General features: G+C 45.6%; 1 protein-coding gene across 2 annotated transcripts in view; it reads left to right on the top strand.

The window, feature by feature from the left end:
• CADPS (calcium dependent secretion activator) overlaps positions 1–21,004 on the top strand; it is a 211,882-nt gene that overhangs the window by 40,915 nt on the left and 149,963 nt on the right. For both annotated transcript variants that reach the window (XM_017826840.1, XM_017826841.1), the window contains exons 2-3: positions 146–259; positions 4,736–5,068. In XM_017826840.1, coding sequence (XP_017682329.1) covers positions 146–259; positions 4,736–5,068 — 447 coding nt within the window. The remainder of the gene's footprint in view (positions 1–145; positions 260–4,735; positions 5,069–21,004) is intronic.

Raw genomic sequence — 21,004 nt, 5'->3', positions numbered from 1 at the left:
TGTATCCGCGTGTGGCTGCTGTCCTCAAAGGAGAGCAGAAATACTCATCATAAGCACCCCAAAAAGATCCTGCAGAACAATTAGTGGTTTTTTCTCATACATAAACCTTTTTTGACTAATTTTATCCTTTTGGCATGTTTTACAGATAAGCAAGCAGCAGCTCCAGACGATCAAAGATCGTTTCCAGGCCTTTCTCAATGGAGAAACCCAGATTGTGGCAGATGAAGCATTTATAAATGCTGTCCAGAGCTACTATGAGGTAAGGAGAGACAATGTAATATTCGTACAGAACCCTGTTCTTATCCCTATTCACAGATGTGGTTGAATTCTGATATAATAGATTGTCCATTTTCAAGCAGCACAAAGCTAAGACAAGTGCAAGGTATCTTCTGTCTGATGTCTGGTACATCACAAGATTTGGGAGGTTCAGAGTTTGAACATAAACCACGGAGCAACCGTGGCAAACCCTACATCATGGTGTATCCTGTAGCTTTGATTATAGGGAAGACCACCCTTCCTTTAAGCTGAAAAATATCTTCCTGATACTTTTAAACAGTGTACTCTAAAGCAGTGAATATGGCACAATATAAAATCGATGTCACATGCTCCCCGTGAAAAATACCAGGAGAAATCTGGGCAGCACATTCAGTTCTTGCAGAAGCTCTTGCATTGTGTTCTAATTGACTTTGGGATTTTCAGCAAGAGTCGTGTCTTTTCTCCTTGGCATGACAAGTGCTGTAAAGCAAAGGGGGAGGGAGGAGGATGTGCATCTACAAAACTAGATGATACCAAAGAACGTGAAGCATCATTCATAATTGTGCAAAAGAATAATTATGCATGTCTGTCTTTTTGCACCTCTTTGTATGCAGCCCATAATGCTGCCTTTTATATCTCTTCTCAGAAGGAAAGAGCTTCTGTTTTTGAAGGAAATCGGTGCTTGTGATTTGTGTGAGGAGTGTCGCTTGTGGGGTTTTTTTGCTAGCCTTTCTGCAAACCATTTCTCTTTCTCCCTAGAGCTATTCTGTCATAACAGGTGAAGATTTTGAATTGCCTACATAAAATATTTCTTGGGAAGTGGGATCTAAGAGGGGACCAAAATCTGATACTAGAACTGAAGAGAATTTTTACTCTATAAGAAATGACAGCAGCTGCTTCTGTGTAAGGAAAGCAAAAATTATCTGTGGATTAACTCTGTTAAACCAGCCTAATAGTTACTGCTCCATCATTTTCTGTACAGGAAGGAAGCTGAGAGTCATTTACATCTTTTATCAGAAAAGAAATTGCCAATGGATCATCACAGCTTCAGTGAACAGATGCTCTCAAAGAAAGTTTTCAAGATGGCGTGAGCTGTGTTTTAGGATGCAAGAGCAGCATAATGTGTTCAGATAAGACTATTGGGCAGGAAAGGGAAACTGCTTAAAAACAGGCAAAGTCCGTCTCTGTTTCATTGGTTTGTCTGGCCGAAAGTGTGTCCTGATCAGCTCCAGAAGTTCTGTGCTGCATAATTGCCCCAAGTGATCAAACTTTAAAAGAGCAGTTGACCAGCACTAGATGTGTGCAAACCCATGTATGCAATTTAACTGAACCCTGCACTGGCTGTCTTGCTTAAAACAGGCCACATGAAGTGTAATGCATCCCTCTGTGTTCTTTAGCACAACTACTTTTTTCTTCTTTTTAGCTGTTGGTCTCCTTTAACTTACGGCCGTGTGCTTTCAGCTTGTGTGCAGCTGGAGCTTGGCTGTGTGGCTGTTCCTCGGCAGCAGCTGCAGTGGTACAAGGCAAAGTCTCACTGCTGAAAACCTCTGCCCCTCTCAGTGCCTGAGCAGTGTTCCCTGCTGAGGGTGTTCTCCCTCCCTTCTCTGCAGAGAGGTGCTCCCCTTGGTTGATCCAAGACACAATCGCAACAGATCCTGTTGATCTCAGCTCCTGCAGATCTCAGTTTTGTGCAATTAACTGTCTCTTGCATAGGCACTATCTCAAAATCAGCCTTTAGGTTCTGACTTATAAAGCTGTGTGATGGCTTGGAAAATATTTACACTTCTTTGTTCTTTCTCAGCTGAAACTGGCCATCTCTGTGCAGGACATGGATGGTGTTTCTAAGGGGTCCACTTACCAACAGTGCAGAATAAGTTCATTACCTAGGGAATGACTGGAGTTTTTTTCTGGAGAAAGACATAAAGGTGACATTGCAAGTCAGAAATTCATTTCCTGTTGCCCTGAGTATGTTTGCATGACCTCATTCTGCTGTTAATTCTGCTGTCAGGGCTTAAGTGTGTGCTGTCAGTCTTAGACTAGTTCACAGGCTACTATCAAATTAAAAAATTGAGTGATCTGCTGCTGCTCTGCAAAGCACCGCTGTGCCTGCAGGAATGCTGCAGATTGTGTGTGTGTGAGACAGGCCCAGCACACTCCAACACACTCCAGGGGAGCTTTTCTCAGGTCCTTTTACTTCTAACGAGTAAAGCTTTGTCTATCAACCAGCACGTTCTGCAGCAGTTGCTTCTGTGGGTATTATGGAAATGCTTCATTAGACCCATTTCCACTCTGCTGTGGGCAGACAGAGACAGAGCCACACATGACGTGGGAGGCTATTCTATGGACATGGCAGGAATTGCCTGACCCAGCTCCCAGAGGTCAGTTCTCTTCTGCATGTGTTGGTATGTGCACCCACACTAGGATTTTTTTCCAGCTATTCTTGACTCCTGGCAGCCCTACTGGGTAGTCCTACAGCCAGGCGATTCACCTGGTATTTTCTAAAGAGAGCAGCTTGCTCTGCAGGATGAAACACATTTTTTATCTTTTTTTATCTTCCTATTTCATGATCTTTTTCTTCTGCTTTGTATCTGACTGGCACTCCCCCCATGCCTATCTCCTCTGTGCCAGCTGCAGCCATCCTTTCATCTGCTGGCTGCTGCTCCACACCCAGGAAGGATAAATCAGGGCTGAGGGGATACAGGGAGCCAGATCCTACTGCTTGCAGTGCCATCGTCCCTCTGGTGTGGGTGAGGACCGTGGGATGACAACAGCCACTGGTGCTGGCAGGTGTGGGAAGTCATTAGCACTGTCACACAGGGTGAGGCCCAGGCTCCTGGAGCAGATGAGGGGACATGGGAGCCCAGGATATTGCAGTGGAGCTGTTCACTGTGACCTCCCACCATTTCCTCCAGTCAGCGTGCTGCTGATTTCCTCAGCTGCAACAGGAGCTTAGCTCTTGATAGCTCTCACCTATTACTTGAAAGCACCTGCACACACACCTGGGATGTCATCACTCCTGTTTAAGCTCTGCAAGGAAACAAAGTGCATGCTGGGTGTCATTTCAGCATGCACTGAAGAGTCTGTTGGTGGCATCCTGCCTGTCTGGTCTGCAGGGAGTGCTCCCCAGCACGGTGATATTGGAAGGAAACAGCCTGGCTCTTCCTCATCAGCATTTTTGGGCTGGTCCTTGAGCAAAACCCACTACTACTGCTGACAGATGCCTGTGCTATAAAGCATCTGGGAACTTGGAGTGCCATGTTGCTGAGTGGTATAAAAAAAATAAATCTATTGTGTCCTTAGGTCATCCACAAGCTCTTTAATTATTGAGAGCTGACAGATACACCCCTGTGCCGGTACAGCTTCTTTGCCGGCTGCTGCATTCATCAGTTCTCAGCATTATTAATAAAACAAAAGTTTTCTTACTGGCCATCGATTGCTTTCCTGTGTTCAGGCCTTGGGACAGAAGAACCAACACAATTTCTCTTACCCCTCTCACCCTTCAGCTCTGCGTTGCTCCCAGGACATCTCCTGGTCTGTGGGAGTCTGTTACATTTTGACCCTTCTGCTACTTTTTCAATGGGAAGAACATTTTTATCAAATGCCTTCTCCCTCTCTCCCTCCCTTCTGCTTTCAGTGCCCTCCACCTCTGCAAAGCCTTCCCAGGCAGTCTCAAGCTGTGCTGAACTGTCCTGTGCTTCCACAGAGGTGGAGCAGGAAAAGATTTGGGCTCGTCCACTATGGCCATGACACCTTCTAGTGATCTGAACTGCCTTGGTGTTTTCCCCTTGGTTTGTCAAGATCAGTGCATTTGTCCTTGTCCTTTCCTGGGGTGTTTTAACTCTTGCTATACTGGTTGCCCAGGTTGGAAAAGGGAGAAGTGAGGGGACACATGTTATTTACCTGAAGGCAACATTAAATTAATTATTACAGTGCCATTCCTGTGACAGCAGGACAGTCTGCAAAGATCTCCTCTGGTGTAGTAGAATTAAGATATAAGTTGGTCCTTGCACAGTCAGAGGTTTCCCAGGGACCTGGCTACCAGGGTAAATGCAGTGCAGGGCTGTTGGCTTGAGTAGGATGACTCTGCTCCCTCTAACAGGGCAGAACTTGTTTAGGTAAACGTAGTTGTGCAAGAACTTCTTTATTAAAACATTTGAGAGAAAAAAATATAATCCTGCTTTCCCAAAGGGCATTTATGTATCTGGTGAGTTGCGACCACAGCATCACATCCAGTCCTAATTGCATCAAAATGTTTCATTTTAGTGGATGCAAAGCAGAAGCTTCGCCTGATTTCATTACACTTCCCAAAGTGCAGCTGGAGCCTCGGTTGATCTGGCAACATGTGGTGGTTGAGTGAGGAGTTGGAAAGTACCCTGGCAGCCAATAAGCAGCTTCTCAGCAGTGAAACCACATTTTATGGTACTTAAAGGGGATTTATTTTTTTTTTAACTGACGCAATCTGGTCACCCTTTTTTTGCAGGTATTCCTGAAAAGTGACCGCGTTGCCAGGATGGTGCAGAGTGGAGGGTGCTCAGCAAATGACTCCCGGGAGGTCTTCAAGAAGCACATCGAGAAGAGAGTGCGCAGCCTGCCAGAAATTGATGGCCTGAGCAAGGAGACGGTCCTGAGCTCTTGGATGGCAAAGTTTGATGCTATTTACCGTGGGGAAGAGGATCCTCGGAAGCAGCAGGCCAGGATGACGGCGAGCGCTGCCTCGGAGCTCATCCTCAGCAAGGAGCAGCTCTACGAGATGTTCCAGAACATTTTGGGGATCAAGAAATTTGAGCATCAGCTCCTCTATAATGCATGTCAGGTAAGGTGGGAATGGAAAAGAGTTTCTTGGGGGAAGGCTTGCCAGTGGGAAATACTGGCGTTATTGAACTGGAAACTTTGGGGCTGACCAGACTGATTTTGAGAGAACGTCCACCAGGGAAAGGGGTTTTGGTTCATGGTGGGATTTCTGCACTGCTAATTTTGTTCTGGGTGTCCAAGTAGGCCTCTCTCTCTTACTTGTTTTCTCATGAAATTCCATGGGATTGCTGAGATGGGAAAATTTTATTCCTCAGCTCTGTGTCTGGGTGGGCAGGTCTTTGATGGTGCCTAAGTGGGCCGTTTGGCTGTGACTTTTTTGCCTTTCCTCTGTCATATCACCAGTCTGAATGACAGAGGTACTTTCTGTCAGCCTGCAATAATTTATCAGTACTTAGAGCCAGGAGCCCCTGGGGTGGGTGGCTTATGCAAACTTGCTCATTGAGGTTGTATGTTAAATAGAGGGAGCTCCGTGATCCCTGTAGTCCTGTGCTGGAAGGAAAGAGCATCCCAAACACTCATGGCCTCACAGTGGCTCTGCTTGCACTTGAAAACCTTTCCCATTCCTCTCTTTCTCCCCCAGTAAGAGCCAGTTCCCCAGAGTTGCAGAGCTGAGACTCTGCAGTGCTTGCTTGTGTTTCCAGCAGCTTTTGCTGAGGCTGTTGGTGTCTGTCCAGGCTGTTGGTGACCCAGATTACAGTCCCCTGCTATGGGATATAAATATCACAGGCGGGATAGAGGATGTCAGAGTCACAGAGAGAGAGTAAGGTAATGCTGTGGAAAGTTTTTGGAGGAGGAGCAAACCTCAGTCTCTTCCCTGTAATACGGGGCTTCAGCTTCTATTGAAATTAATACATTTGAGACCAATTCTGTCTGTCTTCTGTCTAGACATTTCCAATTCTTTTTAAGACACAGAGAATTATGTTTGATCTGTTTTTTCTCCTGTAAAGAGCTTAGTTATCTTGCATTTTGTTCTTCTTCATCTCAGAACCTTAATGGCAGAATAGGGAGAGGATAATAAATGTCGCTGAGTAATGTGTCTTCATAGCAAAAAGCCAACAGCAGTAACTGCATTGGACCTCATAAATTGTGTTTATAAACCAGATTTCGTGCCTCTGTCCTCTGTTGGAGGGCTTCTTTAAAATAAAAACCATGTTTTCAGTGATATATTGAGAGCTGAGTCAGTTCTGCAGTGTTTTGGGTTTTTTTAATTTAAATCAGGTCCAGCCCTGTGTCTCTCATCCTCCCTTGACCTGTGCTCAGCTAAGGACTAGGGTGGCTTTGCGTGAGCATGTGTGTGATCCTAACCTCTTGCTTTGTGGTTCCCACTGATGCAGAAAACACTATTTGAACATAGCTGCCCTGCTTTGTGGATGATCTCTGCTTGTGAGAGCCTTTCTGGCTGACACGCTGAACCCAGAGGCTGCTTCCTACAAATTGCCCTGTTGCATCAAGCAACCTTTTTCCTGCAGTAGGTCCTAGTTTTACTCTGAAAGTGAAGGATTTAATTCTGGGTCTCTTCTAATACTTGGAGGCAGTAAACCTGTAATTTAAGCTTTTACAGAAAGACATAATTTCTGTTGAAAGCGAGTATTAGCATGGGAGTTACTCTGTTTTTAATACCTGGATAGCGAGGATTAGCTATGCAGAAAGGAAAGCCCTTTGTAAAAGAAAGCTCAGAAAGCTGCAAGGCCAGCAGTCATCCAGATGTTTGGTGTTTTCCTAGGATACAGTGTGAGTGATTACAGTGCCGTGGTGCCAGCACAGTGGGGTGGGACCCTGCCCCACATGGAACAGGTCACTGCTGCTCCTTCTCCCTCTCCCATTACGTGCTGAAGGGAAGGCAGCAGAGAGCACATGGGAAAGCTGCAGGCTTTGCTGTGAGGACCCTTAATTTGGTGCTACCTGTGGTCATGTAATCTGGGCTATACCAGAGGGGTCTCTGGACCTCTCCGGCCACCAACAGCCCTTGGGGGAGCAGCAGCAGCCACTTCGTACTTCTGTCTTGCCATGAAGCACCGAAATTGCAGTTGACCTCTCCTCCTTCCTGCATGGTCTCAGTCATTGCTTGCAGCCAGTCTGTTGTAGGGTATAAGGAAAACCTATCAACCTGTAAATGTTTGTGTTTGCTTAGCTTGTATGGGGAGTTCCTGGCAGAAGCCAAAGGTGCATGCCACTTGGCCAGCGTGTTTTCTGCAGCAGAGCTGCAGGCGAGAGCAGAGAATCATGAGCAGCGAGCAATGATTCGGGTATTAGCTCCTTTTCCCTTTGCATCTTTCCATGAAAGCTTTCTCCTGTCTCTCATGATGAAGTATTGGCAGCTGGATGGGAGAGGACCCAGGCCACCTGGAGGGGAGGAATGGCTCCCAGCTTTGCATGTACAGGTGTGCTGTGGCTGTGGCAGGACTGGGATGTGCTTCTGCAGGACTTCTTCCAGCTGCTCGCTCCCCTCCACCTCACTTTGCATTTTCGTAAGTTTTCACTTGCCACATCTGTCTCCCTGTGTTTGACAAGCTGTCCTCTTCTGTACCACCTCTGTCCTGACATCAGCAGTGAGCTCCAACCCCGGCAGGGCTTTGCAGACACCTCCCAGCCTGCGCCTGCAGCTGTACTTGCATCACAGAGCACACCTGCTGGGCTCTGGGGCACTGGCCCCATAACCCCTAAAAATGGTCAGTTATTTCCAACGTGCTGTTGTGTTTCAGACTGGATTGTGTCTGGGTCAGAGTCAGCCTAAGCAGGGCTCGTTTGCCTCCCCATGAAGACATACTGACTGTTGGTCAGAGTTAATTCAAACTACAACTTAAACCTTTTTCTTAATAATTCAATTAAAGCTTCTGTCACCTGTTTTGTAATAACAAAAAATATTTTACATATTCTGTTTGTGAATAAGGAAAACTATCTGGATTTTCCTGAGTGAGCTGAAATTGCAGTATTCCCAGAAATGCCATGCAGGCACAAGTTGTGCACACGCGGGTGATTGATGCATTTGCTTTCCTCTCTCGGGCAGCTCCTGCCAGAGCCCACCACAGACCCTGGCTCGGCAGCCTGTCATTGTGCTGGCCACAGGCTGTACACTGGCACTGAGCAAACCTCCCAGACAAACCTGGGGGCAAGCACGAGCTTCCCAGCAGTGGTTTGGCATGGTAAAAACTACACTTATTTTTGACCCATGGCTTGTCTGCCATGCATGGGATTGGGAAGCAAAGCCTTTTCCCTGGCAGGCTATCTGAATGCCATCACTCCTTCCAGAGTGGCAGTGCTGTGCTGTTCATGCAGTTTATCAGTCAGTCACCTGTGCTTAGAAAAGCAAAATGTCCATTGTCTCCTCTGGTTGCTCCTGCAGAGCAGAGGGGCTGTCTGGCCTGATATGCTCTTCCTTGCCTTGGTGTGCAGGGTGAAACTGCCCTGTAGGCTGTGCTAGGAGGGAGGGGGTGAGAAGGCTTTGCCTGGTTATTTTCCTCCGAAAGCATGACCAGGAATGGTGCTGAAAGCCCCAAACACTCCTTGAATTTCTCCTGTGTTCTGGAAGCAGATGCTTTTCTCTATTTGGCCTTCTGTTACATCACACTAATTGCATAATGGTTGCATCACTGGGACGGCATTTCCATTCACCTCTGAGATAATATTTTGTTTGTGCAGAAGGAGGATGATTTCTAAAGAGATTTTTATTTTTAATACAATATCCCCAGGTGGTGTGAGATAAGTGTATTCTTAATGCGATAGCAGTGATATAGCAGGATCTGAGATTGCAGCAGAGCAAAAGGGATTGATGCAGTTGGAAATGCTTTTAGGAAACAAAGATGGGAAGTGGTGGTGTAGCAGAATGGTTGTGAAGAAAACAGTGTTGTTAAGCACAGTCTCTGACTAGAACATTTTAAATAATACACAGAGTCTTGTGCTTTTTGCATAACGCACGCCACGTGGCTCGGTGTTTCTGCTCCACTGGAGTCAGCGTGGGAATTGAGTATCTCTGGCTCCAGCATGGAGCTCTTCTGATGTGCGAGAGGCGTTGTGGAGGGACAAATATGTTCCAGTCTTGGCTTCCTGGTCCCAAACCTGTTGGCAAGGCTTGAGTTTAGCTCTTCTGCTTGGTAATTAGCTTGTGGTTGTGGAAGAGTCATAGAGGAACTACTTTTTGTAAGTGATGTACAATTCCAAACTTGGGTCTTTGCTGCAGTTAGCTTTTCCTTGGGCACAAGCCCTGTATTTCCCACTGACCTTCGTGACAGCTGAATTGCTGCAGCATCTCTGAAAATCAGGCTGTGGTGTTCTCCCTGTCTTGTTCTTTCCCAGCCGTAGGGCAGTGATTGACTTTTCTATCTCAAGCTGTGTTTGAAAGTCATTTTTAGCTACAGTGAGAAGAGCAGGAGCCAGTACAGTGCTGTTCAGTTAATCCAGCAGCAGGAGCAGATGTCCAGACCATGTCTGTGATGAGCTGCACACTTGCATCCTCCCCCTCTGGAGGAAGCACAGAATTCTGGGCTCTCCCTGCAGAACTGTCTGATCTCTCAGGCTTCACAATCAGACTTTCTCTTCTTTCCTGAGCCTGAAGTGCCCCATACACTGTAGCATGCCTGTTAAATGTGCAAAATACCTGCGCTAAGCATAATTCCCTTAGATTTTAGATTTGAAAGCAAGTAACTAAATATATGCGTCTCAAACCTGCTGAGTGATACTAATAAATGCTCATGGTTTTTCAGCATCTATTCCTGTCCCTCCATATAGAAGGGAAAACATCAGAGAAGTGGCATGTGTGAATGGGCTGCAACCCACACCAGGTCCCATCGCTGTCTGGCGGCTATTTCATGTTAAGGCATAAAAGCCACTCACCAGTGCAGTTGGAATTGTTTTGCAAGTATTGGGGGCCTGTGATTTTAGCTAGGAAACATTTCAACCCAAATTTTGTCAACCAGAGCTGGCTTAAAACTAGAATTCACTGTTTTGAGATTTATTTTTGCAGCTGAATTAGGACACTGTGTCCAAAGGCTGACACTTCTCACAAAGCAGAAAGTTCCCCTGCCAAAAAAAATTCGGTTTCAGAAGTGTTAGCAGAAAAGATATTTAGGATTTCTGTCCTGACTCGACTGCTTGATTTTAGCTCCAGTCAGTATTGGGGATGATTTGCTGAGGTGGTGTCTCGCCTTCTGCCCCTCTCTCATCTCTGCAGTTCACGTGGTTCTACCAAACTTCATTTCTCAACTCGCTGTGTTGTATTGAGCCCCCTCAATCGCCTGACATGCGACAGTCATGTGCCTGCCCCACGTTGATCACACACCCTACATGTGCCAATCACACGGCATGAGCTGACTTTGCTGACTTAGCTGAAAGTTGCAGTCATCTCCACAAATACCCCTCATAAACCCTCTCCCGTTGCAGAGATGCTGCGGTGGTACTTGGAAGCTGCAGCCCAGGTTTGGGGCAGGAAGTCCCGTGAGGCACTGTGACAGTTCTGATGGTGAGATGAAGGTTAAGGTCACCTCAGGATAAATGTTTGGTAAAAAAGTGTGTATCCTCCCCAAATCAAGTGTTTCATTTAGTTTGTTGTGATGAAGAATTCGCAGCCATCCCTTGCAATGAGCATTGAGCCCAGGATCGTGCACAGCGTGGAGTTACCTGTGCACATCTCTGTCCCTTCTATTCAGAGACTCAGGGGTTTGGTATCAGATCCCTCCCATCTGCTCCCTTTTCATCATCTTTAAAGAACACAAAGCAATTCCTTTTTATTCTAGCTGCTTCTTGAAGCTCAGTGCCTGTGAAATGTTCATCTGCGGTTCTGGGCACTTGAGCACTAATGCTGGTTGTGACCCCTCTGCAAGGGCAGGAGGTTTGCTTGGATCCCAGAGCCCCTGCAAATGGCCCATCACAGGGACTGTGGTGTTGATCTGGGGCTGCTGCGAGGCAGCAGACAAGGACCAAGAAGCCTCCACGAGCTCCTCTCTCCAGGGCTGGATACCTGTGGTAAGGACAACCAGCAGCTTTGGCCAGCACTGCTGTCCCCCTTGCAAATCCCCAGGGCATCAGCCAGACCCCTTAGCTTTTTTCCCCTCTTTCACTATTTTAGTTGCTCCACCTATTTCCGCACTCTGAGCACCATCCTCCCCCACCCCCTTAAAACAAAGCCACCACCAATAAAAATGGGCGACAGTGGTTTCAAGATGATCAAAAGCCTCAAAAGCCATAAAGCATCATGCTCTGTTTTCAGTAATTCAGTGTTTATTTCCATGGAAACAGCAATGGCAGCCCGGAGCCTTCTGCAGGGTTGTTATTACTCCTGTAGCAGCCAGCGGCAGCCACAGCATCTCCCAGAGACAGCCGTGATGTAGCGCCCGATGGGAAACTGAGAAAGGAAAAAAACGTTGGGAAGTGAATGAAATTTTCCCTCTCGTAATAACACGACATAGATACACGTGTTCCTTTGGGGAGGAGGAGGAATTGCTCAGGGTGCAATGTTTGAACAAAGATGTTGACACGGGAGGGAGGTGAAACTGAGGGGGGGTGGCACAGTGTCAGGGATGGGGTGAGCGTGATGTCTGGCCCCGCTGGACCCTCCACTGCCAGCCACATCCTTTGGGAGAGGTTTGCTGATGGAGGTCACTCAGGAGGTACAGAGTGGTCCCCCGATTGTCCCCATTGCTCCTGTGTGGTGCAGAAACGCTGACCCTGCATGTGATGCATCGTTTAGTGTCTATAATTAGGAGCAGGAGAGGTGGTTGAGATGGGACATCTGTCAGCTCCAGCATCCAGTGAGAGCTGCAGGGAAGAGCTCAACCAGTTGGGGGGGGACAAGGCACTGAACAGGGTGGCCCTGCCAGCAGTGTGCCACAGTGTTGCTGCCTTCTGGGGAGGACAGTGATCACTCTCTGCCAGGGTGGGACCTTCGTCCCCGAGCCATCATCACCCAGTGTCTGATTTGCACAGATACGTATGGACCTATGTGTGCATCCATTAGCTGTAGGATCAGCTTATGTTCTGTGCTGTTATGGACTTAGAGAGCAATCTTGGCCCCTGTAATTAAATTTAAAGCAAATTAGCTCTTCTATTAAACAAAATAAATCTGATGTAGCCTAATGCTGTATTCTCTAGCTATGGCTGATCAATCGCTCCTGCAAAGAGCAGGCAAATGCTGCTGAGCAGATGGTCTTGGCTGAGGCATGGTCAATTAAACTAATTAAAGATGCTTTCATTTAATCAGAGGGTGTTTTAACCCTGTTAGCTGCCAGTTGGGGATGTATGTTTTCGTGCACTAGGAACTTCCAGTTCTGGCCCTACTGTGGACTTCTTCTGGTTTTTAGTCCCTTTACAGAAACCAGGCCAGAGTGTACATCCAAAGAGTAGAGAAATTATAATGTCATGCAACAACAGTGAAGAATTGCAGAGGAAAAGTCAGTTGTTTTCTTCTAACACTAACCAGAGATGTTTATTAGCCTGAAGAACTCTTCTGCACTGAATCCTTCCCACGCTACCTCCTGCCAGCCTTCCCTCTGGGATTAGGGGTGTGGATGCCTCTCTGCAGCCTAGCCAAATGTCACTTGTTCCACCAAAACAAGCAGTGGCTTGTCATGGTATATTATTCAAGGGATAGAAAATGGTTTCAGCATCCAGACAGGTTCTCTAGTGGAAGAACAGCCTCTTATTTCAGCACTCTGCTGCCATGCAAAACGTTTTGGCTGATGGGAGCCCCTCTTCCTAGGGGTTCTGGAGATGAATTTAATTCATTATTTGCTGCAGGAATACATGGAGACTCCTCGGAGCTGAAGCCCTATTTTAGGATTCTGTGCTTTGTCACAGCTGGGCACCCATCCCTTGCTTCCAGTCTGCTGTGCTGTTCCCCTGCCCCCACTGTAAGGGGTGACACCACTTGCCAGCGAGGTAAGAGCGACCAGGAGAGCTCATTAGTCTCATGGAAGAGCATGTCAAATGATCTCAAGAAGCAGCAGTAGAGCAAACCAGAGCATCCAGACCATTATTGACCCCCTGGCTTGCCTGCACCGAGGGGCTGCAGCACACCAGGACCCCAGTCCTCTGCGTTTTCAGCAGCTTAAACAAATTAAAGTAGAAACAGTTGTGCTTTATCCAGAGGCCACAGCACAACATCATGCCCGAGGCCAGATCTATCCTGCTCCAGCAATATGGATCACTGCAGATACATTAGGCCTAAAGTCAGGATGATTTTCAAGATGTTCATCCTTTGTGAAATGTAAAAAACAGTTTTTACCCTTATCTAATTACCAAGGGGTTTTTGTGGTGCAGTATCAGCTGAATGCTACTTGTCTGTATGGACTGAATAATTTCTGCAGTCTAAGGTTTAAATTACCATCAGGATATCTCTTCAGTTTTATTTTTGTTTCAGTTGGCCCATGAGTACTTTTCATCATCTGCGTTCATGCTGCAAAGGAATGCATAAAAAATAGCCATGGTTACCTTATAAAATATAATATCAGTGACTTGACATTTCCAATCTACCTTAACCCCTTTATTTAAGGACTGGTAATTCTCTTCTTTCACGGAAAATATAGTTGTAGGCATGACTTTTCCACTGCTTAGCCAGATGTTCGGGGTTTTTTCCACTGAATCAGAAGCCACTGTATGTAAAAATCAGTTTCTCAGCATGGACTGTGTCTTATTAGGAAAGGAAAATGTCACTCCTCATGTTTGTCTTTGCCTCAACCAGAGATGATGAGCAGAAGACATGACGAAGAAATGACCCCACTGGCCCCCTTTGGAGAAAGTAGTCTTGTTTTTTCTCTGAGCAGCATTTGTTCCCTTCAGTACATGTTCCTGTCAATCAGCCCAGGAGGCCTTGGGAGACAGAAGGGGTGTTATCCAGACCTCTCTCTCTTTAAGCAAGGAACTGCTAGCTGCAAAAGAACCCATATGTGATGCTTATCTTAAGGAAGGCTGGAATACTTAATAAGACATAACTGGTGCATGACCCTGCACTATGTTAATGCCTCTCTTTCTCTTCCTTTTAACTGGAAACACAATGCAGCCGCTAGAATTTGATTTTATGTGTAGGTCTTTAAATCTAATTTGAATTCCACACGAAAATCTCAATGCTTTGCAGCACTTCAACTCTCACTCTTGTATTTTATCACTGAAATCCTGTTGCTTTCCTGGGGAACGTTTCGTGCCTATCTCATGAGCAATATGGAAAGATACAGTTGTAGTTGCACATAGCAGGGGTTATACATGGTCATGCTGGCTTGTGCCAGAGCTCCAGGGTCTTCATTTCAACACACAGTGTCTTGTCAGAGAAGTTGGACTGGTTTCCACTGAGCTTTGCTAGCCTAAGGTTACACACCATTCTTTCAGTTTTCTTTTTATCATGTTAAATAGAGAGATCATTCTTCAGACATACATCATCCACTAAGGGAATATTTTGGAAGTTCTATATTAATATTTTACTAGGTTTTCTCTAATCTTATTTCTGAAAGATGTGGTTTCCTCAAGGCTGCTTCTACCCATTTGCAATCCATACTGTGTTCAGATTTCCAGAGAAGAGAATTATTAAAAAAAAAAAAAAAAGATGTTATTTACCAGTCTTTTCCCCCATTCCTTACATTTTTTTCAGACTACCAGTGTTCTGTGTAACTTGACAAATGCTTTATGCCACAGTTTGGGATGCAATAGACAGCGCCATTTTAATTCAGAAGAAACTTTATGAGTCGGATCGATCAGGCCATAGAAAGTACTTTGTGAATATAAAATACAGCTGGGTTAATCTTCCAAATTTTATCCAAAAAGTACTGGATTAATAAGAGAATAGGTATATTTCTTGAAAGAAATGAGGTGACAAGAATTGTCTTCAAAAGGATATCAAAGTAGGCACATATTTGTTGCTACTGAGCTGACTATAAATTGGCAAATGATCAACAAAGTAGATTTCATGCATTTCAAAGGCTCAGCCTCAATATCCCTAACTTATGTAAGCTGCTCCTTACCTCTATTTCAGTGCTGAGTTTTCATATTCAATATACTACATTTTTTCTGGAACATCTGATTCTACTCATGTTTTGTGAGAAATTAGAGTGCAAGTTCAATAGGGAATTGGATGCAAGATAACTTCAAATACAGCCTCTCATGTATTTAAAAGGCAGCTATAGTAGCTTAAATTTATGTAAAAACCATGCTGGTCTCCACAGCACAGACTTTGTTGTATAATGCAGGGCACAGTGATGTTTCCTAACAAGAGTGATCTGTGCACATCTGTGCATGTGTTTTTCAAGTGCTGTATCCAGCCTTTGGTCCAGTTCTTTTGTCTCTAACATAGAAAACAGTAAGATGGGGAGGTGATGGCACAATATTATTTGTCATGACTTTGCCATGAAGCCTTTGTAGAAACGTCATTGTAATGAAAGCGAGAAAACGATTGCAGCCCCTGTTTAATGAAGTGTAACAGCCAGAGTGCCTTGAGATTAAGGGCAATACTGAGATGAAATTCCCCACTGAATATGGAAAGACTTAGAAGGTATGGGAGAGAGGCATAAATCTCTTCATCAACCAGCTCATGTCAGATGTGAGGGACTTGGGTGTTTTGCTGTAGATTTGGAGACCACAGATGTTAAACATTGATAGCTATGACAGGGAAGTGAGCAAACTTTCCCAACAGGTCTGGATGTGAGCCCTGAGTGCTGGTGGCCCAGGATAGCATGGTGTGAGATGGAGGTTGGAATCTGAACCCTGTTGTGCCCCAACCACAGCCAGGTTCCAGCACCTTGTGGGCTCCTGGGCATTGGTGGAACCAGGCTACCTGCTTGTGTGTTCATGCTTGAGCCTTAAGCATTCCTTAGATGTGCAGAGGAGGGGACAGCTAAAATTATAGGCATCTACCACAATAAATGAGAACAAAGAGCAGATGCATAATTTTGCTGTCCTCTTCTAAATGTGCTGCCCGGGGAATGATGTTTGCAGTGAAAGAAAAGTGCTGGGGAGGAAGCAGGCACAGTGACAGACAGTGACCACAGGGAAGCCTCCCAGACTTCACCCAGCACCCTGCTGAGTTTTGGTTAAAATACCTACTCATTCTTGCAGGTTCTGGGATGTGTCCCAAGCTTGTTTCTGCATCTTGACTGATTGCTCTTTCTGTGTCTTGACTGATTGCTGCCTGTGCTTACAGCACCAATATCACAGATGTCCAGTAGTCATTAGTCCACAGGAAGGGAAACTGGGAAAAGTCTATATTGAAGGTATTTTGCTCCAGGTATCAACAAAAAAATGTAAAACATAGGACACAGCAAAATATTGGTTCACCAACAAAGCTGGGAGATCTTGGAAACTAATACAGATTGCAGTACAATGCTGGAGGGAGGCATCGAGTGCAAGGCTTTACTCCTTGGCTGTTCTTCAGCAGAAGGAGCATCAGTTGAGAGTTCCCTTGTTCCCAGGCTGATGACCATGAGCTGTTGGCTTTTGTGGAGGGGTTTCCTAAATGTAGCTATCTTCTTTTGTGACCTAGTTAAGCCTAGAGTTGACTGGGAGAAAGTCTTTTGGGTAGTTTAAATTATAAAATTCTAATAGTTGAGTAATTAAAAGCTCTCTTATTTCTTCTCGACACCAGTCATTTATCCTGCTGATATTTCTGCCAGTTTGTTGGAGAGCTCATGTTGTGCAACACTGGTGAAATGAGCTGCAGGCATGTGTTTGGCTGCTATTACCAGGAGTCTTGTTGTGTGCCCTTGTATGGAACTGAGACCAGGACTGACAAAATAGCTGCGAAACAGGGATGTGGTTTCATAGAGAAATAATTGACACAATAATTTTATCAAATCATGTGATGCCTGTTAGGTTATGATAAGAATGTCATTTGCCAAGCACAGCACTTTATTTTGTATTTTAAAAGCACATTAAAAAACAGTGCTCTCTATTTCTGATACAGAACAGTCTATCAGCAACAGTTCCTCATCACTGTACCCACAATCTCCTTGTGGCTTGAAGTCATTCCCTACCCATGAATATCTAAACACTCACTATCTACACAGGCAGACAGTCATAAGACAAGGGGGGGCAATTTTAAACTAAAAGAGAAGGGATTCAGAATAGATACTAGAAAGAAATTCTTCATAGTGAGGGTGGTGAACCACTGGCACAGAGAAGCTATGGATGACAGGTTGGATGTTCAAGGCCAGATTGGATGGGGCCTAGAGCAACCTGGTCTAGTGGAAGGTGTCCCTGCCCATGGCAGGGGAGTTGGAATGAGATGATTTTAAAGGTCCCTTCCAACTGACACCATTCTATGATTCTATATTTCTATGAAAAATGTAAAATATCAAGCAGCCTGTTCATCCACCTTCTAACTTGACTATTCATTGACCTTTCTGCTTGTGGATTTTCTCTTTATTTACTCTTTTTTTCCCTAATAGTGGATTTTGGGTCAGAACAGTTGTGTTCAGATGGTTAAGTATCCACTGAATGTAAGTAAGCTGAAGGAGCTGTGGCTGCCACTGTCAAAATGATTCCAAAATAACTTTGTGAAGGAGAGCGACTGTCAGGTCAGACGAGAGCAGTGTGGTTTGGGTCTGCTTGCTTGGGGCAAACAGAGTTAGAGAGAATAATACCAGTTAGATTAATAGACGAGCAATGCACTCTTAAGAACTGTCTTATATGCTGTCAGAGATCCATCATGAAAGTTACAGTGGCCCCTCATGAGTGTGCAGCAGCAGCAGTATTTGGGAAANGCACTCTTAAGAACTGTCTTATATGCTGTCAGAGATCCATCATGAAAGTTACAGTGGCCCCTCATGAGTGTGCAGCAGCAGCAGTATTTGGGACGAGGAACGCGTGGTTTCTTTGTGGCTGGTACAACAGGTTTCTTCTGGGAAGTCCCTGCTGAGAGCACAGTCCTTAGCAAAGCGAGAGGAGAGAACTGGACATGGGTTTTGCTGCTGGTTTGGCTAATTGATGAGGTGCTCTTCTCCCCAGGGGCACCATCTGCAGCCCTGCTGCTCCCGCAGCACCGCCTGGTCGGTGCCAAGTGGTGACTCTGTGCCTTTCACGTGCAGTTTTTTGCCCAGCTGTGTAACTCCTGATCTCCTTTATTACCACTTAACATAGGCAAACATTCGGGGTCACTGCTTGGCCAATTTGTTCCGCCTTTACGTATAGAGATTGCAAAACAGCTGAGGATGTCTGGCAGCCAGTAGAAGTTTTATTTCTGTGCATGAAAATAACCAAAGATACATTCAATGAGATAATTGGGATCATTAAACTTTCCTATAGTAATGCCAGTTGCAATTTCATCCCTGTATGGCTAAAAACATAAGCACCATTAATGAACAAAAAAATAATAATATCTATTTCTATCCTAAATATAGCAGAAGGAGCACTGGCATTGTAACATCAAAATATGAGCCTGATCTGAGCTTTGTCATTAGTGATCTTACGAAGAGCTGGTGTGCTTCAAAATAAGAGTGATTTTTCTGGATGTCAACAATCAGAATAAGTTTGGTTTAGGCCAGATCAGTGGTTATCACCATCACATGAAGCACCATGTGAAGCACTGCAAGTCAGGAACTCCCCCTGGTATCTCTGTCTTACATTTTGTCTCGTCTGCAGTCAGGGTAGCAACAGAGTATGGGATGATGGAGGGAAGGGCAGTGCAGTGTGCAAGGACAGGAGAGCAGGCACATCTGTCTCCCTAAGGCTTCATGCCATACCAGCAGGCCACAGCAGAAGGGAATCTCTCTGTCTCTCTCTCTCTCTCTCTCCACTGTTGCGTGAAATTACTCGATGCCAGGTATCAGTCAAAAGTACATCTCTCCTGTTCAAAGACAGAGAGTTCGTAGGAATCATTAATAACAAAACTCCCTCTGTGCAGAGGCTGCTGGGGAAGGGTGTGCCAGAGCGCTGGGGAGCAGAGGAAAAGAAAAATAGGTCAAATAAAGCCCTGCTGGAAAAGGAGTAAATGCTCATTGATAGCATGAAATTGGATGTAACTGAAATCAACAGGGACGAACTCTGTTGGACATGAATTGCCCTGTGCCATGCGATCCTCACAGAAGGGAAGAGCAGGGCTGGTACAGCAGCTGACAGAGAGTAACAGCAAGGGATGGGCTCAGAAAAATTCACCAAGCAAAACAGAGTTCAGCATGGAATGGGAATGTCATTAGCTGTCTGCTGCAAGGTTGTCTACAGGCTGCAATGATTCCTACCTTAATGTTGAGCAAACCCCATCTCTCTGGTCTGACGGTAGTGATTTGTGTGGAGAGCTTTTCCAATTGCCTTGGGATGTGCTGGAAAACCCTCCTGGCTGCCTCTCCTGAGGAGGACTTGTGGACAGGGTTGAAATGGATATGGGGCCACTTTGCTACAGTGGTTTGCCTGCTCTGTTTTCCAGCATCTGAAATAACTGTGCTACCCCTGCTTTTCTCAGGATGCAAGCCTGTAACCTCCAAGAGAACCTCTAGCAAACTTGAGAGGAAGATCAGCTCCTTTTTTTATCCTTGCCCCCCTTTTCTTCTTCCTTTTTTTCTGCTTCAAAAGAGGCTCTGGAGAGGACTTACAGGGAAAACAAGCAAGGAGGAAGTATGAGCTGTCATAAATAATGTTAAAACAAGAGTTAGACTTGCAGTAAAGTAACAAGGCACCTGGGAAGGTGGTGACAGAGTTGTGAAAGTTTTCAAAGTGCTTGTGTCTGATTGATGCCTTGAGGGCATCAGCTTAGGGTTCTCAGGGCATGTGTATAAGCAAGGAGAACAGGATACAGCCACAGCCTCAGTGGGCGTGCTGAGGTCTCCAGCCGTGGTGCCAAGACATGTGGAGGTTTGGCTCTTGTAGGAAATCATGAAAGAAGAGCTGGACTTTGGGCTTTGTTTGCATGGAACCATGAGGAACTTAGGGCCACAGATAGAATGAAGACTGAAAGACTGAGCAATGCAGTGGAAGCACATGTATCTCTAAAGACAGAGTGAAGGGGAAGAGTGCTGAAGAAGGGGTAGGGATGAGGAGGATGTTTTGGGATCTGGTGAGAGTAAATTAGGGACTTCTGATGCTGAGCAGACCAGAGAGGATGTGACATTCAGAGAAACCTCTGAAAAGACGATGAGGACAGTTGTGCATAAGTCTGGACTCAGGGACAGAACTGTAGCTGCAACATCTACTCAGGTCTTGGCTAAATAAGCAGAGGAACGCCAGGAAACACTATGGGGAAACTGTTGTCCTTCTATAGGGCAGCAAAAAACCCCTCCCTGTTTTCCAGATCTGGGATCTGCACTATAAAAATGCGTTGGAAAGGTCTTGGGAGTCATGTGGCAGGATTAGGAAGGACTGACAGTTTGGTTTACCTGGGAACACGGCCCAAGTAATTTGTCTGTTTGCAGATGTACTGGAGCGATGTTTAACCGTGCATGTACAGGAGCAGTAAAACTGGGATCAAAGCAGTTGCTGTTGGCTGGTTCTGACAGTTAGGGCTGGGAGAGCTGGGCAAAGGTTGTGGCAGCTTTTCTGTTTCCTGAAGGATACACCGGATGGTTTTCTATCAGATAATCTTTAGTTTGAATGGAGGGTCTGGCCTTAACATAGCAACTGCAGGCTGAATTTTACTAGGGGTGTACAGGACATTGCACAGGAAGGGGCTAATGGTTCATTTGAGGCTGGGAGCCCATCAGCCTCCCATGGCTGGGCAGATTTTGGACACCGTGAAAGTGTTATTGCTGAATATAGAATCAAAATAGATCAATTATTTAACTGAACTTTGTCTAGGCTGGTTATTTCATTTTAGTCTGCAGTGGAAGTTGTGATGGGTTCTAAAAAGAGCCCTGGAGCCAGACGGATTGGAACTGTTTCCTGGCCACCTGCAGCCAGAAGCCTTTGCTATGGAAATGCCTGGGTTAGGAAGCAGGGCTGGGATGCACAGAGCGCTCGGTGCTGCTCGGCAGTGAGGATGAGGTGATGGCAGATGAGGGGACACTGCTTTGCCAGATGAAGTTTGTTACAAATTTCC

This window comes from Lepidothrix coronata, unplaced genomic scaffold (genome assembly GCF_001604755.1).
Source record: "Lepidothrix coronata isolate B3197 unplaced genomic scaffold, Lepidothrix_coronata-1.0 Scaffold131, whole genome shotgun sequence".
In the NCBI taxonomy this organism is placed as follows: Eukaryota; Metazoa; Chordata; class Aves; order Passeriformes; family Pipridae; genus Lepidothrix; species Lepidothrix coronata.
The sequence above is the reverse complement of the archived record's forward strand: the minus strand, read 5'-3'. Positions and strand labels throughout refer to the sequence as shown.